The sequence below is a fragment of the Chaetodon auriga genome, chromosome 1 (assembly GCF_051107435.1).
Source record: "Chaetodon auriga isolate fChaAug3 chromosome 1, fChaAug3.hap1, whole genome shotgun sequence".
In the NCBI taxonomy this organism is placed as follows: Eukaryota; Metazoa; Chordata; class Actinopteri; order Chaetodontiformes; family Chaetodontidae; genus Chaetodon; species Chaetodon auriga.
This window is the reverse complement of record NC_135074.1, coordinates 32,097,364-32,114,470: the sequence shown is the minus strand read 5'-3', so window position 1 is coordinate 32,114,470 and position 17,107 is coordinate 32,097,364. Positions and strand designations below refer to the sequence as shown.

Below are 17,107 nucleotides of genomic sequence, written 5' to 3'. Positions count from 1 at the left end.
AGTCTGACCTCACAGGAAAGAGTTCAAAGATCCACCTGCCAGACAAAACATCACCTTTTCACCTCACTTCACTAAATATATGCAAATTCAGAGACAACTTCTTTCTGGAGCCAAGCTTCGGTGTGTGATATTTGGTGCTGCAGACACTTTTGAATGAGTCCTCGGAGCGCTGAGGTTCAGCTCTGGGCTCTAACCCAGACTCACAGGTGCTGGAGTGGGAGGCTGAGCTCCTGTGGTGACTTAATCTGGGTCTCAGAGGTGGAAATGAGTTGATTAAGCTTTCGTTCACCTCCTCCTCTCTGCCTCCTCTCCACATCTCTTCTGCAGAGCAGTTTACTGCAAACAGTTTTCATTTTAGACTCTCCAGCTCCCCCAGATTTATGGTTTCTATTGTAAATGTTACGATTCTTTAATGTAAAAACACTTTGTGTTGCATGAATTGTGCAATAGAAATAAAGCTGATTATTACTGGTATTTACAACTCAACAATCAGTCAACAGCGCAAAATTGGACAAATGTCACTAAAGTTCAGTTCTGCTTCAAAGTACCGTATGAAATTTAGGATTTCTGCAATTCCACTGAAATCAAACATTTTCTACCCTTAAAGTTTGCTGTTATAAAAGTCAGCGTGACCAGGTTCAGTCTGGGGTCCTACCTCACAAAAGAGGCTAATTTCAGCTGCTTCAGTGTCATTCTTTCAGACATAACACAAAGGCTCATGACCACAGACGAAGGCTGGAACACAGATCGAGCGGTAAGAGCTTCATCTTGACCGTGACGGTCTGGTACAACGACCGCAGACGCACACTGATCATCACAGAACCCTCAATTATAACAGCAATAATTTAGGAGGCTGCATGTTTTCTAGAACGTCCCTTGAACGTGACGTGAAATCTGGTCACATCACGCCCTCACCCTTTATGACCGTGTGCACATGAAGATAACATCTGTAATTTATCGCTGTCTCCAGCCCTGAGAGCCCACTGTAAATGATGCTGAAAGTGCAGCATAGATGGTACAGTGAGCCAGTTTTTAATGACTCATCATCATCATCATCATCATCATCATCATCAGCGAGTGAAGTGTGACACTGATGGACCGCTGCTCCTGCTTTCACTGCATTAAAATAAAAAGATCCATAAATGTAAACACAAATCCAAACGGGCTGCAGTGACCACGTCAAACACGATGGGTAACAGTCAGATGAAGTGGTGCACCTGCTCAGGTGTGATGTGTCCAGATCTGTTTTCCCTTCACCTTCACTCGATACGTAAGTGGCGATGATTCGAAGCCAAGTGTGAAGTCAGACAGCTGGGGAGGACTGACGGTGAACTATCTGAGAGGGTCCGCCATGAACGGTGACTCAGGCCCTGCAGCGCCGAAGGGTTCGTTCAGAATGAGTCAGCTTCGCGACACACCTTCCAAACAACGCCTGACTCATTCACCGAAGAGATCAACAGCGCTAATGAAAAACAGGTGGCCTCTGACCACAGCATCCACAGTCCGACACACACGCAGGTCACTAATTCAGCCATGAAATGTAAAACAAGCCGTCCACGTCACAGAGCATCATGTGATCCACATGGCGGTCAGGACACACGTCAGCGTGGGTTGAAGCAAGTTGTACACCATTCCTTAATCCTTTAGAGAAACTGCATCAGAAGGCAATTAAAGGAATATTCCACAATCAACAATACTCAAGGCCTGAAGGCTCTGAAATACAGTCAGCAGCTACAACACAGACCAGACAGACTCTGGTCCCTCGCCAGCGCCACGCAAGCTGTGAGCGACCAATGTGAAAGGCTAATGCTGCGCGGTTAACCACGCTCTGGTGATAACAGGTGATAAATATGAACGTTTGGTTCGTACTGAGTGTTTGGGTGGACAGCAGAAAGGTGGATCATGCTGCAGGAGTGATTTTATTTTTGACAAAATGTGCCAAAAATAAATCCATCACCTGAGGCTGTGAGCGGCGCAGGTGAGCAGCTAACGGGGGGACAAACGAGCGCTGTGGTTAGCCAAATCTTAGCACATCGATTCATGTTTGGAACACTGAGCGTGAGCAGACAGAGAGGTGAGTTAAGGTTTCATGGTCTAAGTGCAGTTAAATGTTGAAAGTGACAGTCAGACGATGATCAGCAGGGACAGGGGAAGTTTGGAAACAGGTCAAACTGAGAGACTGGACAGAGCAAACGGACTCAAACGTTTCGTGTGTTGGGGGGCCCTTATTGACTTTTCAAAAGAAGCCTAAATTTACCGGCGCGGTCCCCCAGCGGACGGGTGTTACATTCACACCCTGCTGACCCTTCCTCCAGCCCAGTGAGGGGCTCAGGGCTCCTGACTCATGCCAGAAACCTCCTCCAGTCAACGCCTCCGTGCATGATAGCTCCTCTTAATGAATTATGAGGATTGACTCGAGTTACAGCGCGCTGCTTCCAAATCCCTCTTTAATTGAAACACAATGCAGAGCTGAGGGGCACGAGGGGTGATAAATTGGAACATCCGCTCGGTAATCAAACCGCCATCTGTTGCTATGACGTCTGGGCGATCCTGGAGGAGAGGAGGAGAGCTGAGGAGGAGAGCCCGGCCCGCTCTGCTATCCAATCACGGTCCGACGGCAGCGGCGCAATCAGGCGGCCGCTGTCGACCGCTTCGTGTGATTTGGCAGCCGAGACAGAACATTTTATGAAGCGACACGAATCCATTCAGAGGAACGACAGGAAGACATGGAAGAGCTGAGGGGAGGAGAGGAGGAGAGAAGGGAAGCAGAAGGAAAGGAAAGAATGACAGGAGAGGGAAAGAAAGACAGAAAAAAGAAAAGAAATGGTCGGAGAAAAGAGGAAACACAAAAGAGGAAAAGAAAGAAAGAAAAAGAAAGGAGAGAAAAGGGGAAGTAAGGCGGAAAGGAGATGAAGGGAATAAGAAAGGAACCAAGGGAAGATCCCAGGACAGATCAGGATGGAACAGGACAGGATCGGACAAGTCAGGACAGGGCAGGTGAGGACAGGTCAGGACAGGACAAGTCAGGACAGGTCAGAACAAGCAGGGCAGGACAAGACAGGACAAGTCAGATAGGACAGGTCAGGACAGGTCAGAACAAGCGGGGCAGGACAGGTGAGGTCATGACAGGAATGGACAAGACAGCACAGGTCAGGTCAGGACAGGACAGGACAGGACAGGAATGGACAACACAGCACAGGTCAGGACAGGACAGGACAGGACAGGAAAGCAGTGCAGACATCTAAATTTCAGCCACCAGCTCAGCCAATCAGCAGGGAGCGTCTCAGCTGCTGCTGGGTAACGACCCGGCGGCGTGCCCAGTTTCTGGCAGACGAGCGGTGACGAGCGAGACGGATCCAGCAGCCTCCTCAGCATGTGGCTGCATCAGACAGAATACATTAACAATCACGCAGAGGGGAGGACGGCTGAAGTGACGGCGAGCAGATTAAGGTCAGCGGTGAATCATGGGAAAACGGCAGATGCTCTCTTCTGCGGTGGATTGCAATCAGCATCCTTTCACTCATCTGTCATCTGCTCGATCACCTCGCCGTCCCTCTAAAACACGTCAGCGATGGACACGTCCAGAGGTCCCACAGGTGCAAAAACTCTGACAGCTTCAGCTCCTCTTCACTTTCAGCTCCTCTTCACTTTCAGCTCCTCTTCACTTTCAGCTCCTCTTCCTTTCAGCTCCTCTTCCTTTCAGCTCCTCTTCCTTTCAGCTCCTCTTCACTTTCAGTTCCTCTTCACTTTCAGCTCCTCTTCACTTTCAGCTCCTCTTCACTTTCAGCTCCTCTTCCTTTCAGCTCCTCTTCACTTTCAGCTCCTCTTCACTTTCAGTTCCTCTTCACTTTCAGCTCCTCTTCACTTTCAGCTCCTCTTCACTTTTGGTCCCTTTGTCTCTCACTGTCCAGCTGCCATAAACCAGATGTTAGAAACACTGAAGCACTCATCTACAGTGGATCGTGCCTTAGGGACCGTATTTCACCCTGAGTTTGGCCTTCAGATCTTTATGATTGACATCCATCCCAGAGGCAACAGTAGCTCCGGCCAATCAGAGTTCAGAGTTCTCCCCTCTGAGGGCTGGACTTGATTTAGAATTCATCATCACAAAATACCAGCTACAAAGGTTAAGTTGTGAGATGCAATACGAAAAAAAGTTAAATATAAAAACCTTTTAAGAAATAATTTTGCTCTTTTAGTTCAAGATGGAATCATCAATTCATCGTTTAAACAGGAAAAGAAAGATTTTCATTATCTAATTCTAACAGATCCTTTAAATGCAAATTAAAGGAAAATATATAATTGCTTTTTAATTTAATTACTAGATTATAATCACAGGCTGAAACACTCCAGGCTGCACACTGCCACTCAGGAAAAACTGACTGAAGGTATATTTTGATTTGCAGGTGATGATTCAAATATTCTCCAAAAAGAAGCTGAAGCTGTGAAGAGCAGCTGCTCCTGATGCCACACAGAGTCTCCCATCATCAAGTATCAGCTGTGAAGGCAAACATGCTGTTACCATAGAGCATGATCAACACACACACACACACACACACACACACACACACACACACACACACACACACACACACTCTCTCTGACTGTGCGTGCAGTGGGAGCACTGGGTAGAATCAACACAGTTAAGTCAGTATTGACACCATTAACACAAGCAGCCAGTCGTTGAGGAGATGAAATGAGTCCGGTCAGGCATGAGAGGGTCGGGTCCGACCTCTGAAGAGCTCAGACACACAATCGGCTGCACTTCAACTGGAAAAAGAGATTAAATCGCACACACATGGACACACACACACACACACACGGACACACACACACGGACACACACACATGGACACACACACATGGACACACACACACACACACACACACACACACACACACACACACACACACACACACACACACACACACACACACTCCTCTGCCATGTTTTGTTCTTGTGCTTTCATGGTACCAAAGATCCAGAATAGATTCAAAACTCTTGGCATTCAAGATTTATTGTTTAAATAGGTTTAATTGGGATTAATTAGACAATATGAGTGAAGTTCAAATGACATCGTAACTTCTACATTTTTCTACGTTTTAACTGAGGTGACAGTAAAAGTGATGACGACCTTCTGTCTTGTAGATTTGGATTAGTGTTTCGAGCAGCAGCTGTCTTCACTGAACAGGCTCTGGTGGAGCCGCTGTTCACGACCTGCTGAACAAAGTGGAGCATTTAGCAGCTGAAGGGAAAGATATTGGTCAGGAGCTGGTGGAGACCAAAAGCAGAGCTGAAAGAGGCTGAATGCTGGACAGCTCCGATGGGATGATGGCGCTGCTCTGAGTCTGGATGTAGAGTGACTGCAGATGAGTCAGCAAGAGCAATTTAATAAAGGTCTTAATGTAAATTTCAGCTGACACATTATACAGACCAACAACGAATAGCAAACTGGGTTTTTCCACGTCGCAGTTGTTCACAGTGAAACCCGTTTTGGGCGATGTTAACCTCCACTGTGTGAACTGTCCTTCCTCCACTCCTGATAACGAGCCTGACTGAGCTGGAGCTTCCCTCTGTCTGTTAGCCGCCAATGCGCACGCTCAGGATCCACCTGTGGTTCCTCTAATGAGACTCTCCATTAGCTGCAGTGAAACTGTGGTGTAAATGCCAGGTTTGACATCTGGGTGCCGGGAGAGGTGACGCCTGTGTAAGGTGCTGATCTCTGAAGTAGTACCGTAAATGTCAGGCTGCTCATCTCACCAGGACTCAAACACACACAGCCGGCAGACGTCCTGCAGGAAGCTCGAACAAGGCCGGACGCACGCTCGCATGTTCGCATAACAACGTCCACATTAGCACATGACAAAGACGAGGACCGCAGAGGGACGTGTGCGGTGAAGTTCATGATGTGAACACGTGATGGTGGATGGCCACGGGGAGCACCCGCAGCACGGCGAGCCGCTGACATCTCAAACGATCATCTGCAGGATTTATTTTGATGCTTCCTGATCTGCCGGTTCTACCGTTAAGGTTTGCTTGAGGCCCAAAAACCACTTAAAGATCCCCTGCGGACACGTTTCAAGACGCATAAAGACATTCTGCCTGGAATAATAACTGTGTCTGATACGGTTTGTCCACAAAATAATTCACTTACCTCATTAAAAATGATTAAAAAGACATCTTCTCCTGTGCCTCACTGAGAAATCCACAAGCTATAAATATGCAAATGTTGTTTGTTTCATTTTTCATTCAACCTATTTAAATCTCAAAGAATCATTGAGGGCACGGCCTCGTTTCCAGCGATGTCGAGAGCGAAGTTAAAGCAGAGTAAACACACACAAGAATAATTAAGCAGAAAACAAAACAACCGAACAGTTAAGGCACTGTGAGAGCGCAGCGGCGGGCTTTGAACTGACCTATAGGAACAGCTGACAGACTGAGCATCGGCCAATCACTGGAGAGGGTCAAATTATGACAATGGTTGGATCAGGAAGTGATGTGTGATGGCATGTTTCCATTAAGGCCTTTAAAACAAACAGAAACCATTTCCTGACTTGTTTCATGACTGAAACGCAGCACTGAGTGCAGCGTGGAGACAACAGGGACACTGGTGTTAAACCTCCTGTTCAGACGGGCCATCACACTGAAGCTGGACGAGCACGTGTCCACCGCCCAAACCTTCACTGACACCAACTGATGCTGTGGTCATTCCTGGGAGGACGGCCTCCGCAGTAAACGGCCTCTAGAGGTCTCTGTCAGGTAAACAGAAGGTATTTTAGGCGTGTGAACAAACAGTAAACGCTGTATTTCTCTAGTGAGGACGGTTATTTTCATTCACGATGAAACACGTCACTCGCAGTGTTTCTGGATGATGACAGTTCAGTCAGCTGATAGAAAAGCTTAAAGAATCGTATGTAAACTGTATCAGTCAGGGATAAAGAAATGTATTTATATGGAAATGCTTCGGGTTATTCCTTTAAGAGGGTCCGTGTGTAACAATGAACAAGGGAAATGTAAATGTGTGTCGTGTTGTGAGCTGAGGATACATTCATATGCAAAACCTGCAAAGAATACACAGCGACACAAAGTTCAGGCTAAACGCAGCGCGGAGAGAAGAAAGAGACAGAAGAAAGTGAACCTGCAGCACTCGCAAAATGTCAAACAAAATGGGACAAAATGGGGTCTCGTCAAAATGCCAGCTGAGGCGCGGGGGGGGGGGGGGGGGGCAGCGTCATGTTTTAAACATGCAGCTCCTCCAAACCCTCTCTGGGTTTTATTTGGATATGTTTTTCGGGTGGCTGGTTGGGCGTCATCGTGTGAGAACAACGAGGTCATAACTCGAGCTGGTCGCCGCCTGTTGCCATGACGACAGAGCCTCAGCATCTTCTAAAATAAGACCGAGGCGGGAAAGATTAGAGGAAGCTGCCGGGACGACCCCCGAGACAGACGGGGGAGGGAGCGGCTGGCATCGAGCGCGGCGACGTCAGCGGACAAATGGAAACAGAGCGCCGACACGAGAGAGCGAGTGGGAGCATCTGCCGCCTTCAGGTCCGCCGCTCAGGTCGAATCAGACACACGACGGGCTGATCATCTGAGGAGACGAAGGCGAGAACATGACGAGGCGCCAGCGTGTCGCGTGGTCATGACACTCGAATCTGACTGATCAATACCTGAAAGGTTGATACTACTTATCATTTCACAAAAGCACCCGAACACAACCCAAACCGAGCCTCGTTCAGGCGCGCTCAGACTCAACCTGCTGACAGCGAGCAACAAGCCGGCCTCTCCGGCCTGCCGGTGTCACTGTGATCTTTCACAGCCTTGAAGCTGACAAACACCCTTCATGGCTCGCACGCTGCGAATCCACAGTAACATCAGTGTTAACAGCCAATTAGCTGCCAGCATTAAGTGAGGAGAGAGGTGTGCTCCTCCCTCGCTCCGCTCATCAGGATGAGAGGACAGTCATCAGCACAAAGCAAAGACTACAGCAGCACACGCACACGCACACGCACACGCACACGCACACACACACACACACCTACTTAAGATGTGGACAGAGAGGCAAAGAGGTGTGTCGCTCGCTCAGGCTCTCTCACTGGAAAATGAGCTGCTGCTGGTCATTACAGCACCTCCAATCTACTCGTAACCTTTAAAACAACTAACTCATAAACACACACACAAACAGAGACGGTTTGTCCTCTGTGTGTGTGTGTGTGTGTGTGTGTGTGTGTGGGTGTGTGTGTGTGTGTGCGTTTGTCCTTTGCTGTTCAATGAACCAGCTGTGATGAGTTTGTCTTGTCTAAACTCTCTTTACACGACAGCAATCCAGTCCGGTGACACACACACACAGACGTGTTCTGACACTGTAAAGTGTGTGTGCGCGTGTGTGTGTGCGTGTGTGTGTGTGTGTGTATAACAAAGCAGAAAATTGTTATGGAGGCTGTTACATCAGCACTTTGAGGCTCATGACGCCTTCTAGATGCCGTGAAAGAGCAGAGCAGAGTCGAGGAAGCGAGGCTTCGATCAGACGAGTGTTGCTTGCTGCTAGTGGTATTTCTCAGGTTTTCCTCCTGCAGCTCGGAGCTCCTGTCGCCATTAAGAGGAGCAGAACATGAGTGAACAGCTGCTCCTCTGCGCCTCTACAAACTGTTGAGCCCGTTCATGTGGACGTTTCATGCTGCACAGGTCTACGCTTTAACAGGAACACTGCATCACATGTAACGTGAAGCCAGTCCAGAGAATCCTCTCTGACTTCACAGACTGTGTTTGGGTTTGCAGCGAGGAAAACCTGAATGTCCTCATTCAGCTCTGGGGGCTTCGAGCCATGCAGAAAGCTTAGATTTTAGATATCCAGGTTGTTGGATGTCTGTCTGTGATTTGTGCCTCCTCCTCCTCACAGCATAGAAAACATCACATTTAAAAGAAACCTTTCCACTGTCCCTGCTGTAGCGTCTGTTGCCTATAGATCTACATCCTAAGACGGCAGACGACCCACAGTCTTATCCAGTGAAGTTAGAGGATAATGATCACAGTCATGCCTGTACAGCTGTGTGTATTAGTACTTCGTCCTGTCACTGAATAGAGCGCAGTGGTAAAAAGTAGTTCAGTACTGCTGACAGTGAAGTCTGGACATTTTCAACGCTGGAGCCTGTGAAACAAAACTGATTTCCCCTCCACTACATTGTGGGTGCTAACAGAAATAAAACCACTGAACAGATTCCAGTGTGAGAAAAGATGCCGAATTTTGTTGAAGTAGCCCTTTAATATCCTGAAGATGACAGAAATGACCTGTGCTGAACAAACGGGAGAACTCGACACACTCCCCTCCACCTCCAGCATGATGTACACTGACTGCCGAATGAGTCAACCTCACCGAAGCTGACATGTGTGATTCATCCTGCCTGATTTAGCCGCATCCAGCTGTTTGTTCAAGGTGTAGGCGGACGCAGACGAGGGGACGCTAATAATGAAAGAGCAGGACGCCGTCCACCGCTGCAGATCTAACCACCTGCTCTGTGCTCGACGTGTGGGCGAGGCTGAAACTCCACACTCCAGCTGCAGTGCATTCTGGTCTATTTTCGGTATTGTGGGTGTGGAAAATGAACGCAGGTACAAAACCTAAAATCAGTCAAAAGTGCTCTTCATCAGACAAACAACTGGAAATATTCTGGAAGAGACGCCACTGACTCTCACAGGAAGAGGAAGAACGCACCACACAGAGCCTCAGTCACTCACACACTCACACACTCACACACACACACACACACACACACACACACCGTCCTGCTGCCACAAACTCTCACTACAGCACCAAATGTGGATTCATCCGCCGCTGGAAATAGTCCCCTATTTGCTCCTGTTCAAAAAATCTGAGTGTGAATTTGTGAGGACTGATGTCTTCAGTAGGAACCAGCGGGTTTGGAAGCACCGAGAGACGGACTGACGTGCCGTTTGTGGACTTTTCATGGGATTTGTTGACTAACAGGAAAAAGACCTTGTAAGAACTCGCTGTTAGACATCTGGAGCATCACAGCAGACAGACACACACTGATTACACACAGCTGCCTTACCTTCATGAGAACGGACTCGCTGAGCTTTTCTCTGTTGACAATCTTTATGGCGACTTTCTGACACGTGACACAGTGGATGCCCAGCTTCACGAGACCTGAAACACATGAAGAGAGATTCACGAGTCATTTCTTCAAAGTCTGTCTGGCCCACGCTGAGGCAACAAGAGGCGTTCAAAGCTCAGGTGTCATCACAAGAGCGGACCTGAAGGGAACTGAGAGCGTTTTGTCACAGGAGATCCGGTCCATTATGCCTCCCAGAGTAAAGGGCTGCACACAAACACGACTTCTTAAAGCTGAAGTCTGCCACTAATAACGCTACAGAGGGATGCTTTGAAGGAATACTTTCAGATTTGGGGGAATATTCTTGTTTTCTTTCTTGCAGAAAGTCCGAAACAAATATCAATACCACTCTCAAGCTACAGCCAGGAGCCAGGTTAGCTTAGCTTAGCATAAAGACTAGAGGCAGGGGGAAGAGCTAGCGTGGCTCTGTCTAAGCACCTCTACAGCTAATGAACACATTATATCCTGTTTGTTTAACCTGTGCAGAAACAGAGACGTAAAAACGACAGCATGTGGTTTTCAAAGAGGCATGTGACTGATCTGATGATGGGCCGCTGACTTTGATACAGGATACAGAAACCCGTCTGAGTGCTCCAGACCTCATCAATCCAGATCCCGCTCAGGGTCCAGTCTGTTGAGGAACTGGAACAAAACACTTTAAAACAGGGTGTAAGTCCCTTCTGCGCTGCTGTAATCACGTTAAAGGAAGCTGAACGACGCCTGTGATGGGTGAAGCTTCACCACCCGTGACTCTCCCAGCTGCATGCTGTTTGTCAGTTGACGGAGCATTAAAAAGGAGAATAAAAACGACTTGCAATCTGCATCTCCAGAGTCTCTTTTTCACTGCGTGCTTGTGAGAAGTCGCCCGATGCGACTCCTGCGCCGTAACAGAAATGTCAACACGCAATACCTTTATCTTATTACAGCCACAATGGCTCCATCCGTCTCTATCAAAGCTCTGACACCAGGGAGTGCATTTCACTTTGTACTGAAGGTCTGCAGACGGCAGTGGAAATGCCACTGCGCATATGCACCTCTTCATTACCTCACGCTGCATATATATTCCACAGAAGATGAGCGTCTCACTATTTGAAAGGTGATTTCCCTGCGGGGTCTCACAAGGAAACAAGCAGAGCCGTAAGCAGCGGGGTGTTCGGGCCAATACGGCAGCCCGGGGGCTCTTTTATGTCTCCAGTTAGAACGGAAATGGCATCCTGGGCGACATTCAGCGGCTCTCATTGATCTTGTTGTCAGAGCTGCTCGAGGACAGCTAACCACAACACAGGGCTCAGAAAGGCCTGTGAAGGCTGCTCTGCATGGACGTGTGCAGGCGGGCGTGTTTGATGCACACATTCAGCCACGAGAGGCGGCGTGAACTGAACAGGAGGGAAGAATGGGATGAGTGAAGAGCACAAAGAGACGAGAGAGAAAGTTCAGAGCGAGGAGGTGAGCAGGAGAGGAACTCATGGACGCCGGTGTGTCACAGTCTGTCACTCCTCTCCTCTAAACGATCCTCACTGGAAGCCAAAAGCAGCTGATGTCTGCGCTGCAGCTGAAATGAGTCACTGCTGCAGCCATTCAGAGCTTTAGCTGCTTTCAGCTCACGCTTTTGGTTTTACAGCACATTCACTGTCAGCTCAGCCTCACTGCTCTTCAGCTGTTTCCAGCAGCTGCTTCCTGATACCTGTGCACTACCTGGCCAGCACCCAGCGGCACATGGCCACAGTTCAAGAGCAGCTGGTGAAGAAGGTGGAGCATGCAGCTGCTAATGAGCCGTGTTTTTATCTAAGAGCTGGTTGGAGAGCGAGTCCCGGCTTCCCTTCATCAGGTGGACTCAGACGTGACTGTACATGGAAGCTGACGTCGCTCTGAAGCAGGCGGCTGTTTACGACACATCGGCTGAAACGTCTTTGAGACGATGACATGTCCAAGAGATTTTCATTTTCACAGATCTGTCAAAACCCACTTTGTGTTTCCAACATCTGTAGCAGTCAATCAATACGCAACAAGGCCTTTATATCCACAAATTCAGTGCAAAAGAAAGATCCACAGGTTTTATTTCTTCAGTTTAGTCTGGATTTAAGACTCGTTCTGACATTTTTCAGACTAAATTCAGACAAAATTAAAATCTAATTAATTTACTTTGCTACACCAGAATAAATAAAAACAATCCATCAGCAGTTCTATTGATAAATAAAATGTGAAATTCTGTGATTATTGAAAAAATACTGCTCAGCATCTCTAAACTCGATGACCCTCCAGAGGCAGAGAGCGCAGTGTCGGCCGGCTTTGTGTGGAAATGTGATTAAGTACAGATTAATTAGTAGAGACCAGCTCAGAATTAACTCCTGAATGTGACTTAAGACAAGTTTAAAGATCGTTTGGACTCAGCAAACAAAGAAAAGGCCGATTTCAACAGGAGTGATATTACTTCACACACGTTCCTCTGAGGAAGAAAAGCTATTTAAGGTGTGTGTTACAGCTCCACGAGCCCAGCGAGGCCTATAACAATGACTTATCTCCACTAAAAACACATTTGTGCTCCGTAATCTTCCGCCTAGTTTTCCTTTGCTCATAATTACTCCTCTGACACCTGAGTGTGAGAGCTCCTGTCTGAACAAACTGCTATATGTTTCTAATCCAACCCAGCAGAAAAATCATGAAAGCACTTCATGTTTGACATTTGTCACTGTGCTGCTCAGTTACTGGAGTCATTATGTAGCTCCAAACTAGACCCAGAAGTAATAATCTCTGACATTTTCACATCAGGAATCATCCACTTTGCTTCTCTCTGCCTCATTTCTGAATAACGAAAGCTCTCACATCTCAAACAGCTTCGTCAGTGTGCGGTTTTCTGTTCCTGGTCGGCGTTTTAAACGTCTGACAGGCAGTAAAATAAGTGAATAAAACAAGAACAGAACGGACATAAATCCTAGAAATTCACACACGTGATAAGATCATTTCTGAAATTTCGGTCAAAATAAAATGAGCATCATGAGTGAAGCGTCAGTGATTCCTCTCAACATTTTATTGCTGCTGCTCACCTGAGACGGCCTTCCTGTCACCAGTGAACACCTGAGCTCTGATTCTTCATACGCTGTGCAGCTTCCAAACTTTTGTTTGTTTTTTTGCTGATTTTCTGAAGATGCTGTTAAATTTTGTGTGTTATCTGGATGGAATTCTGGCTTTTAAAGTGCATTTTTCCCATCAAATCAACCTTTCCACCTCAGCCAAGCGTAAAAACGTTGAGCGTTCAGCATTTTTTCTTAAGTTTCCACTCAGTGTTTTTATGAACAGATTAAAAATGTGTATTAATACTTGTGGGTGGAAACTGCTTCAAGCCTTTTGGAGTATTTGTTTTATAGCTGCTGGTTCGTTTCTCTTGATGTTTTGTATTTCAGCTTTAAATAACACCCCATCTTTTCTAAAATGTCAGAAAACAGCTCAGAATCCAAAGATATTTCAATTACATTAACATTAAAAGAGAAAACATTTCAGTAGTTGGGACCAGCGCAGGTTCGACTTTATGTCCTGAAAAGGACTCAAAGGATTAATTCATCATAAAAATTCTAATCAATGTTAATTAATTGATTTCAGCCACTCGTATAACTGCTTCACTGACCATTTTTAGCTTAAAGCGGAGCATTAAAATTCAGCAGTGCGTTTTAAATGAAATAAATACCACACTGTTTGACTGACAGGTCAACAAACCAATGAGCAGCCAGCGGAGCTACAGCTGACTCCACAACTCGCTGTCATTGATCTCTCAGCCCTCAATCAGCTGAATCAGATCGATGATCCGGGACGTCTGAGCTCAAGACCTGCAGCAGGGTCTCGGTCTCTGGTCCTCCTGAACTCCTCCTCCTCAAACCTCCCACCATCCCGCTCCGTGTGTTTGTCTCCGTTAACGAGTAAACTCGACTCGAGCCTCAGATAGAAATCTAAAAAGTCTGTGGATAACGGCTTTATAACGTAAGACAACTGCAACTCCCAGAGAGCACTGCTGTACGAAGCGTCCAATCACAGAGCAGAAAATTCCTCTGCTTTGTACGAGCCGGGGGATGAATCCACTGAAGTCTGGAGCTCCTGTTCTGCTTCTGACTGAGATGTTGAGCCATTTTCAATATTCAACTCCGACTTCATGGCTGTGGATAGAGTCGTCTCCATAGCAACACCCAGAGAGGCTCATGGGTACTGTAGTACAAAGCATCTTCAACTGAAAAACTGAGATTTTCTGAGAAATATTTATAAAGAAAAGCCGTGAAATGACACGTTGGCGTCATCAAAGCCTCCAGGAAACTCCCATGTTTGACATCAAAATTACTGATCACATCGAACATGAAAGAAAATACAAATGAAGGTCTAACGATTGCCTGAAAGAGGTTTGTTCCTGCCTTATTTGAGTCTTTTGGACCTTAAGCAGGCTGATTTTGTTCTCTTGACTAACTGGAACCAACACACCAGATGATAATTATGTTGACCAGAGGAGCACCAGTTTAGCTGAACGAGCAGAGCGAGCAGGAGACTGAGGGAGACACAACTATGGCAAAATAAAGACGGTGACGAATGAAACGGAAGCTGCAGACAGCTGGAACAGCTGAGGTGACGCTTTAATATGATTCTGACATGTGGACCTCCATCCATCATCCATCATCCATCCATCATCCATCATCCATCCATCCATCCATCATCCATCATCCATCCATCATCCATCCATCCATCCATCATCCATCCATCATCCATCCATCATCATCCATCCATTCATCATCCATCATCCATCCATCATCCATCCATTCATCATCCACCATCCATCCACCATCCATCCATTCATCATCCATCCATCCATCCATCATCCACCATCCATCCATCCATCCATCCATCCATCCATCCATCCATCATCCATCCATTCATCATCCATCATCCATCCATCCATCATCCATCATTCATCCATCCATCATCCATCCATCATCCATCCATTCATCATCCACCATCCATCCACCATCCATCCATTCATCATCCATCCATTCATCCATCCATCCATCCATCCATCCATCATCCACCATCCATCCATCCATCCATCCATCCATCCATCATCCATCCATTCATCATCCATCATCCATCATCCATCCATCCATCATCCATCATTCATCCATCCATCATCCATCCATCATCCATCCATTCATCATCCACCATCCATCCATCCATCCATCCATCCATCATCCACCATCCATCATCCACCATCCATCCATCCATCCATCCATCCATCCATCCATCTTTTTCTGTTTCCTGGTGCATTATATATTTGTTTTTGTGTTGCAATCACTAACGTTAATACAGACGATACAAAACAAATGTCTGGTACTAAAACTTTTGGACGTACAAATGGAGCAAAGAGACGCCGCCATCTTTGTTTTCATTAGTCACAATTTGTAGAAGTTAGAAATGTTTTCTTTGGCCAAAAAGTTTTTAAGGATTCTGAAAAAACCAAGTGTTGTTGATTGATCTCCTGGATTTCTGAAAGCTCGTCAGAGATTTATCTTTGAGAAAATCAGATTGCCTACAACAGACCTGATGATACAGAAAAGGTTGGGGATGAGTTCAGCTGGACGCTTTCACTGCAGGGACACAACACGATGTTCTACTTTCAGTCTGCCGTCCTGCAGCTGCTCTGGGGAACAATTCCCGGAGCTAAATGTGGCCATGAGAAAGTGCTGCAGCAAAGACAGCAAAGGCTAACGACAGCTGTGTGGCAGAAAGCGGGATACAAAACTTCAAGTGATCAAACAGGATTTTAGAAAAACGAGGGATCACAAAGCGCACAGAAAACTCAGAAAGAGGTTTGATGAGCTGGATGTTGTTTTGGGTCAATGAGCAGTTTGAGCAACCAAAGCACAAAGCTGGAACCTCTGGACTTTTATCTAAAGTTCACATAAACCTGATAATAATCAGTAACTTATCAGACTTCACTCACCTACCGAACAGCACATAGAAAGGATGAAACACAGCAGAAACAAGTTTCCACTTCATCTGCCTGCATGGAAATCTGAGCATTCACAAGAAATCCTCACAGACTGTGGCAGGAGGAACAAATTCACAAAGGAGGGATGTGAGGAGGAGGAGGATTTAAAAGGAAGCACCCAAATCGGATTGGCTGTCAAAGGCCGATTTCCATAATAAAAGATTTGACAAACTCCAGTCGGCTGACAGGCTGAGGCGCTGTGCTCTGCAGGACGTGACGTCCACTGTCTGTTCAACATTTTGTTTACTTGATGAGCGCGTTTACGGCTGCTGGATGAGGAGGTTTGTGGTCCGGCAGGAGTAAAAACTGCAGCTTGACATGTGGGATTCTGTCATTTAGAAGGAGACAGCTGCTGTGTTTTGTCCGTCAGTTTCCTGGAAATGACATGTGAGCGCTGTTTACTGTCGACACCGAGGGGAACAGAAAGTTCCAGGAAGTTTCCAGGAAGCTCCCTGAAAAAGGCAGAAACTTTCTCCGATGATGTGACGAGCGTCAAGAGGAAGAAACGTGTCAAAACTCCTGAAAGCTTTGAGTGTTTGGGAGCGTTTCCTCCGGCTGCCCACCGCGTCACAATACGACGTCAAGAAGACACTGAACACGTCCTGCAGAGCCGTGGACGCTGCACACGCAGTCCACGGTAAGTAATGCTGACAGGTCAGCGGCCGATTGGTGACCTTCAGCCGTCGCATGCTGCCGCCCACAAACCTGTTAAACACTGCTCTCAAACAGGTCACCTGCAACAACAGCCCAAATTGTTCCTAACGCCTAAAGAAAGATGACCTGCTGATGTGTGGTGCAGAACTCATTTCTGAACATTTTGTGTGGTGGTGTAGAGCTGCGTGAGAAAGCACACTGAACCCAAACTCATTCCTGCGCACAGGTTAGCTGCAACACCTTTCCTCTTCTGTAGGCTTAGTGTATCATGTGATTTAGGTGAGACTGGAAAAAAGGTCTGTT

At 46.9% G+C, this 17,107-nt stretch overlaps 1 protein-coding gene across 11 annotated transcripts in view; it reads right to left on the bottom strand.

Moving 5' to 3' along the window:
• The window catches only part of LOC143323521 (serine/threonine-protein kinase BRSK2-like), a 105,163-nt gene that overhangs the window by 41,531 nt on the left and 46,525 nt on the right, over positions 1-17,107 (bottom strand). For all 11 annotated transcript variants that reach the window (XM_076735401.1, XM_076735437.1, XM_076735452.1 and 8 more), the window contains exon 2: positions 10,072-10,166. In XM_076735401.1, the coding sequence (XP_076591516.1) occupies positions 10,072-10,166 (95 nt within the window). The remainder of the gene's footprint in view (positions 1-10,071; positions 10,167-17,107) is intronic.